Source organism: Stylophora pistillata, chromosome 10 (genome assembly GCF_964205215.1).
Source record: "Stylophora pistillata chromosome 10, jaStyPist1.2, whole genome shotgun sequence".
NCBI classification, from domain to species: Eukaryota; Metazoa; Cnidaria; class Anthozoa; order Scleractinia; family Pocilloporidae; genus Stylophora; species Stylophora pistillata.
The window spans coordinates 14,606,108-14,614,547 of NC_142528.1; the positions used below are offsets into that span (position 1 = coordinate 14,606,108).

The window sequence follows — 8,440 nt, forward strand, 5'->3', positions numbered from 1 at the left end:
CTTGTTACTCCCACCACCCCACAGTAGTATTTCCCCCATCGTTTTATCTTCCTGTGTAGACACAAGCAAACATGTCGGTGGTGCGTGGACACCGGCGTGTCTTGCACAATCAGTTTTAGTTTGAAAGCTCGTTATTTTGTGTTAGCTTTACTCAGTAGCAGTTGAAATGGTGCAAGAATACCAGTCCCCCGTAAGGGTATATAAGTATCCTTTCGAGATAGTTATGGCGGTGAGTAGCTTATCGGTTTCACTCATTTGGTGAAGTTTTCGATGAATCATTCTCTCTGTTTATATACGAAATCTCGTCACAGTGATTGTACTAAATAGCTTTTTGATCGATAGGAAGCTACTGCAATTAGTAATTTCTCGTTCACTCGGCGATTCCCTTTAGGTAAATTGTGTAATCGTTGTAAGTCAACGACCGGCGGCGCCAGGTTGTAAATACGATGCCTCTAATTGCCCAACTGATAATGCTTCACCGTTAGAAAATCATTTCCGTGGTTGTAAGTTATGAACTCTCTCTCATTTCGTTTTCAGGCTTACGAAAAGCGTTTTCCTACTTGCAAAATGATTCCAGTGTTTCTCGGCAGCGATATTTTGTCAGAGTATAAAAGCGAAGACGGCGCAATACACAACATCGAAAGGAGATGCAAGCTCGACGTAGATGCTCCCTATCTATTGAAGAAAGTGAGTCTTTTTGCCCGAATCGTAGCCCTTGTATCGGAAGGAAAAATATACCTACAAATTGTGTGAGCACATTTTTCTCACGAATATAAATTTTACCCGTAAATTGCTTGATAACTTTCGTGCATAGAAAGTTGTCGTAAAGTTGATCAGTTGTTATCATGACGTGACTGTCGCAAACATCAAAACATGGTACTTGATACTGAATTATCTAGAACCGTGATAAAGCTCTATCTACGCCTTCGTGGTATGAGGAAGAATGAAAGGGTTGTTCAGCGAATTTTGTAATGTAAGCGCAAATTTTAATTTTTACAAAATTTGATTTTCCTGCAGATTATTGGCGTTGAGCATGTGTACTTCAATCAAACGAACTGTCTCGACAGGCGGGAGAGGACTCTGACTATCACTGCTTTCAACGAGAGCTTCTCATCTCGTGTTTCTGTTACGGAACACTGCTTTTATTCGGTAAGTTTATTTACTACTTCGTCACCTGCCCGAAGGGATGAAAGGGCTAATCGTGAAGTTTCTGTCTACATAATGATAAATTAAAGTTAGAAATTGTCCCAGCAACTTTACACTATCTTTACGTAACTAGTAACTTTGTTCTTGCAATTTACGTCAGTGACAGTCCATTTTGAGGTTTAACTATTGCCTTCAAAGTAAACACCGCAAGAGGAACATGGAAAAAAAACAGTGCCAAAGTCTGTTGGTAGCACACGAACATTTTATTAATATTGGGGAAAACACTTGTCTCCTGTCCCACGGAAATATTTGCATTAAAATCAGTCAAACCACAAGAGGCTATTCGAAAGTTTTTACAGGCCGATGTAATGTTATTATACCTGTTTATTTTGGATTGGAAGTGATAAATAATTGATTGAATTATGATTATTAGTTTTCTACCCAAATATTATTAATTACTCCATAGGTCTTGCACGTACCCAGTAGAAAGTGTTGTAACATATAGGAGGGTATTAAGCAGATTTGTGTGGGTCATGTTCTGGCAAAATGTTTGTTGTTTGTTTTTGTGTTTTAAAATTTCAATGTTAAGGAATAATTTGGATGTAGTTTTTATCGTTTGTGTAGGCTGATGTTTTACATTTTGTCGATTATTAGTATTGAATTGTTATGCTAAGGCATATAAAGGACTAGTCACAACATTTTCCAATCAGCATAATTTTCGTATTAGGATTATATCTGACTGGTTACATTCTTGACAGGTGTTTTCTTTTCTGCTTGGTACTTCCTCCTGTTTTGTGGCAATTGTCTTATAATGATATATTTTTTGAGTGTAAGCTTTGTTATGCTTAATAAACTTTTAATGTACAGGACATTTTTGTTTTAAGTAGAACTTTGCCATGAAAAGATTGTTTTATTATTTGAATAGTGCTTAATAATATATTTTTTGAGTGTAAGCTTTGTTATGCTTACTGAAATTTTAATGTGCAGGACAATTTTTTTTGACGTTGAATTTTGCCATGAAAAGATTGTTTTATTATTTGATACAGAGAGGAACAGATATCAGTACCCGACATGTACAGTATGAGTTGATAAGTTCAGGTCTGGTTTGAGTGAATAGCTTCATTCTCCCAACTAACTGTCACACTTCTCCTGGCAAATAAATTGCAAGAGCACAAACTCAGACTTTTTGATCCCAGACTCACATGTGCTATTCGTGATTTCATAGCATCTAAGTACCCTTTGTTAAATTGTTCTGTTGCTAATTTTCTAGGTTCATCCTGACAATCCTGACTGGACTTGTTTTGAGCAGGATGCCACATTGGACATCAAGTCATTCTTTGGTTTTGAGGCAGCCATTGAGAAGTTGGCCATCAAGTTGTATCTTCAGAACATCAAGAAGGTGATCTTGGGATTCTTCCTAGTCATCCCCTATCTGTTTCTCTTCAGATAATTTTGTTTTATCAACTTCATTGATGATGTAAATTGATGACTGTAGAGAGTTTCTAAAGCTGAATGATGTTTTGAGTGTGAGCCCCTGGTCAGAGTGAATGGTCAAGGGTTAATGCTTCGAATATTAGCTCTAGAAACTCTCATTGGTATTAGGATAAAATCAAATTATCTTGTAATTCCCTCCCTCACTTCTCCCAGTGATGCAGTGTTGCGATTATTTAGAAAATTATCTCCCCCACTTTCTTTCCTTGGAAAGCGCATTGGCCTCATGGTCAGTGTGCTTGACACTCCGGATTGAGTGGTCCGGGTTTGAGCCCCAGCTGGGGACATTGTGTTGTGTTCTTGAGCAAGACACTTTACTCTCATAATGCCTCTCTTCACCCAGGAGAATAAAATGGGTACTGGCAAATTTAATACTGGGGGATAAACCAGTGATGGACTAGCATTCCATCCAGAGGGAGTAGAAGTACTCCTAGTTGCTTCACGCAACGGAAAGCAGAGTTACTGGTAAGCGCTGGCCCGATGAGCGACCTGGCTTGTGAGCAGGCCTTACCTTTTTACCTATTTCTTTCCTGAGCAGCCACCTCACCCTCATACTGTGGTGAGTTTGTCTCACACCCAACCCAATTGACTTCTGTTCTGAAGCTTCAACTTTTGAGAGCAACCCTCCCTCTCTGAACTCTAAACTTCAATGGATCCCCATTTTCTTTTTTTGACATGCTGAATGACAAGCTATCCTGGATAATGGGGAATTTAAAAAAGCTGATAGTAAATGATGCAAAAAAATGCTCTTTGAGATAGATAGTATAACAGAAGAAAAGTGTAAGTTAACAGGAAGTCGAGTAAATGGTTATTAAACTTTGGTTGGTTCTGCTGCAAGTACTTACCCTTCACTGGCTTACTTGTTCCTCAGTTAATGTTATTATATAGGGTACTGTAGAGGTAGTTAAATATGTAGTGAAATTTAATGGTGGCTGCATCACCTAGCTGAACTACCATCTGTCTTGTGTTAGTTCACTTAAATTACCACCTTCACCTTAGTACCTCATAAGCTGCAAGGGTTTTACCAAGTGTTTAAAACACCCAAGTCTTAGTATCCACAGATCCTTTAACAAGAAAAAAAGATTATCATTGTATTTTAAGACATCAGCAGTTCTTATGTTATCATTCATCAGGGTAAAGAAGTGATTCAGTATTATATTGATGAGTTGATAAGTGAAGGAGTGACATATCTGGCTCCCTTTGAAAACTCCCGTGGACGCCCGAGAACAAAGAGTGCGGAAGCTGTTGGCAGTGAAGACCAAACTGAGGAGGATGGTGATGCCCTTCCTATTGCAAGCTCTGCAATAGAAGCTTCTGATGTGGTACCTCTTGCCTCCAGACCAGGTGAGTATAAAGTATACTGAAAAATCACTCTAAGGTGATTCCTGGGGAAAAAATTTATAGTACAATTTTCTTGAAACTTCCCTTTAAGTTCCCTACCAATGTCTGTCTCCGAAAATACAATAAAAAAGATGGGTAACTGTGTTTGTTTAGAGATATCTTGGGCCAATCTCACCCAATGTTTGCCTATACTGGCACTAATCGCGTATGTCATTTCATTGGTTCATGGAACATTTTGCAGTGGTTGGAAGCAAGGTTTTTTCAGAAAAGCACTTGGAAAAAACTCGATAGGTAGAAACCTTCAAGCATATGGAATAATTTATTGTATAATTTTTGAAAAAATTATTGTGCATTTTTGAATGATATTGACGTGAATAATTTCCATTTTATAAACTGTGTACTTCTGAGGTATTATAAAGGAAATGTTGTCAGGATCAGTTTATTGTTGTTCAGCTTAGTAATTTGAGTCAATTAATGGTCATGAGTGGTGTCAAAGGGTAAGTACCTTGAGTATACATTTGGCTGGTTGACACGATTGAGTTGCAAGCTCTGACAATCATGAATTCCCGTTAAGAACTCCCCCTATTGTTTTCCCATTTTTTTTTTCATTATTAATTTTGTGCTACATGTTTTCTGATCACACCATAGTTAACAGTGGAGGGTTTTCAGAGAGTGTTTAATTTTTTTATGAGGCAGCTTTATTGGAGACGGCAACTGTATTTTGCTAGATCTTTTAATTTGCAATTAAGAATCAGAGTGTACATACCCTGGCTCCAGAGGTTTCTCTTTTTCTCCCTGCTTATAATCCTTTCGGGCTGCGAAGCAGCGAGATTGGCCGAGCTGCGTAACAGCGTCTCTTTTTCTCGGAGCTGCTATGCAGCTTGGCGAATCTCGCTGCTTCGCAGCTCGAAAGGATTGTAAACAGGGAGAAAAAGGAGAGAAAAAAGAGAAACCTCCGGAGCCAGGGTAGAGTGTACACAACTGTGTACACAATGTGAACACAATGAATCACAATGTAGGTGGTTAACCCATTAAGGTCCAAAGCCCTCAGCCCAGACCACCCCTGAAAATCCAGACAAAATGGCTGTCCAATCAAAAAAAACCACATGGTCCAAACAAATTTACCATTTTATGTCTTGGTTTTACTCTTCAGCAGTGAAACTTTAAAACATGATTGCCAATACAATAAAGAATTACTTAAACTGCTTAAATACTGAAGATGTATGTTATGCTTTTTTAAAAAAAATATTAAAGTATGGACATCAAGTAAACAAAGTGACCATCGCTGTACTACCTACTATGTACAAGGAAATGAAAACATCTTAAAACCACAGTAAGTCTCAATTGCTGCTCTTAACTCAGCAGAAATGCAAACAAAAAGAATTAGTCAAAAACATTTTGCATTAAAACAGGCCATCTCACGGGTAAGAGAGTGAAATTCGTAAGTTTTCTTGCACAGATCAAATTTGAATTTACCGCCAGTGCTGACATCAGTGAACGTCACGAGGTAAAAAAAACTAGAAGTTACGAGTTAAGCTTACACAGACCTGGCAGTAAATCGTCTATGGAAGTATTGAAGAATGAAATAACTATCGATTGAATAGAACCCTTTCAGTTAGAGACTACGAACAAAGCTTAGATTATACCAAACAAAGAAAGTTGTTTTTATCTTTGACCAGTTCACGACTTGCAAAGTGAAGGTGAAATGAAATTGGGCTTTACGGCCTAATACAGCGCTCCAAAGAACGAAAAAAAAAACAAGGTACAATTTAAGATCAAAGGTTAAGTGTTTTTTAAGAGTTAATTTCCTTCGTGCTATTTTGAAAAGCAGGAGAGTTCGCCACGCATTTGCTGACATAATGCAACGCCGCATTGCTCACAAGCATATGTTTCGAAGGCGCGTCTATCACTTTGCTTTCTCCCATCGTCGATGAAAAGATTAAGGAAATCTTTCGATGTTGCACCCTCGCCCAGATCTTTCGTTGGGCCATGAGGAAATTATGGTAAACTCTTCGATGTCAATTTCACTCAATGTGTTTGACCATTGAACCCCAAAGGCATATCTTCGTTGTCGCTATCTACTTCATCGTCTTCTTCTTCTTTGCTAGCAAAAATATGGACATCGGAGTTTGTTCCCCCTTAGCGCTTGCCGAAATCAAAGATCTACCCGATTTCTCCATCAACATCACGCAGATTTTTCTTGTAGCCTTCTCTGCCGTTCCTGTCGATTTTCAGCCACTTCGAGAGAGAAAAACCAGGAAAGATTTCTTCTTCTTCATCGGAAGAACGCGAAGTATCGTCAAATCCGCGAGAAGCCACGCTAAAATACTGAATGCTATTTTCAAAAATTCGCTAAAAATCACACACGAATCGCTGAATGAAAAACATAACATCAAATGAAAGGTTAATTTATGCAGGTCACGTTCAGTTATATTTCAATACCCAGGGGACTACGGTTTCTTAGCTACAGCCAATAAAAACGAGTCATATCTGACAGGGCGCATGAGGGCGCACTGGATTTTCAGAGGGGTTTTATTTCCGGGCGCATGAGGGCGCACTGGACGTTAATGGGTTAATTTCATGGGGTGCAGGAAGTGAGATGATCCCAGGTGACTTTCCTGTACTATTCCAGTTTATGCCTGCATGGAAAGTAGTTTCCTGAACAAACATACTTCGTGACCTTGTTTGACACATAATGATCACATATTAGCTAACGATAATAGACTTGTGCTCTGCTGCTTCACATTTGGGATATTCCTTATATTATACATTCACCTCCGTTTTGATGATTACATCAGCGAAAATGGAAAACATAAGACACTAGATGAAAAGCTGTCCATCAACTGTAAATGTTTTTCCTTCTGTGAATTACATGTACTTAATATGAATTTCATACTTAAATACATTTTACCTCAAGTTTATGCCATTGATTATGTTTGTGATGACAATGCAAGAAATATCATAAAGCTTGTTATTCATTGTTCATTTGCTACATTCAAAATTATTTCATAAATTTCTGGGAGTGATCAACATTTTTGCATTTTATTTTGCTGTTGACAGAAGTACAGTTCAAACTTGTTTCCCTTAAAGATTTTTAATAATAAAGTTTGCTAGGAGCCTCGTTCATATCCTTTCAATCATCTCATCTTCCATAAATTCATGTGAAAGGATAAGTTCAGAACTTTCAGACTTTGTCTCTGCTGCAAAGTAACTTGCATGTGCTTAGCATAACTAATTTTCACACGTCGGCTTTCATTATTTTTTTTCTTAATGATATCTTGGTACCAAAAAATATACAATGCAACAGAAAAACTAAAAAGGAAGGAAAAATGATTATTAAGAAAAAAAGAACAGAATCAAATAGGAAAAGGTGTGTGAAAACATGAACAACAAATTGGTGTAACAAATTAACAAAATAGGTCTAGCCAGAGCAGTCCTGAAAACCATAAATATTTATCCAGCCAAGTGACTTATTTTATGACTTATAAATACAAATTGCCATTACAGAATACTTTTTATTTTTAAATTATTTTCTGGAACATCTGGTTTTGTGGACTTGCTGTCTGAGTTTAATTTGAATTTTTGACATTAAGGAACTTAATTTGCCAACAATAAATGCAATTGAAAACTAAATATAAGTGGACATGAACAGGCCAGAACCATGCAACACTTAAACTATGGGCAGCTTTGGAACAAGTTTGTAGCCTATTTGCTTCAGTTGTTATAATTCCTTTTCATAAAAGAGCAGTGAACATATTCTTAACAAATGGTGTCACACCAGGCAACCCAGCAAGGTATTTTTATGGGTTTCTCACATCTTCATTCCGTGTAAAGTATGAGGTGTCAAATTTTCTTTCACCTTTTTCTAAAATATTCTAAGATAGCATGTCACGCTGCTAGAAAATGTTTGGCTTAAGTCAAGAGAATGTCACCATTTCATGTTACTGAATACAGTGAGCCTTTTTTTAGAATCAAGTATAGTTCTCCTTTGTCATGAGAAAATCAATCTGATTGACTTGTTTTAAAATACAAGGTGAGGTGATAAAATGTTTTCTTCATGTCTGACCACTATAGACTTAAAGGCTCTTACAAAATTAACACAATTAATTTCTGTGGTAATAATTGTCTCCAAAATGTGCTTGAATATTCATATTTGTAGAACTGAATTGCATATTAATTAACTCTAGAGTTACAAATTTGTATGTCTTGTATCCCTAACTGAAGGAGATCTAGATGAAAGTGAAAGAAGGAAACTGTGGTTATATGTAGCATTAGTGTAAACTCAATGAAAGAGGAGCCCTTGATCTGATTATAACCTGCTCTGATAGAAGACAAATGCCTCTAATGCTCTTAGATCAGCCATCCCTGCTGAGTAGAATGAAAATAAATTGACTTTTGATCAACTTTGTATGCTGTTTTCCTGCTTTGTGCCTTGTGCGGCACCTGTTGCAAAACAGGCAAA

General features: G+C 37.4%; 1 protein-coding gene across 1 annotated transcript in view; it reads left to right on the plus strand.

The window, feature by feature from the left end:
- Window positions 1-15: 15 nt before the first annotated feature.
- The window catches only part of LOC111322813 (SEC14-like protein 1), a 21,174-nt gene continuing 12,749 nt past the window's right edge, over window positions 16-8,440 (plus strand). The window contains exons 1-5 of the mRNA XM_088736767.1: window positions 16-229; window positions 538-687; window positions 1,018-1,149; window positions 2,417-2,545; window positions 3,771-3,981. Of these exons, the coding sequence (XP_088592893.1) occupies window positions 167-229; window positions 538-687; window positions 1,018-1,149; window positions 2,417-2,545; window positions 3,771-3,981 (685 nt within the window). The 5' untranslated portion in view covers window positions 16-166. The remainder of the gene's footprint in view (window positions 230-537; window positions 688-1,017; window positions 1,150-2,416; window positions 2,546-3,770; window positions 3,982-8,440) is intronic.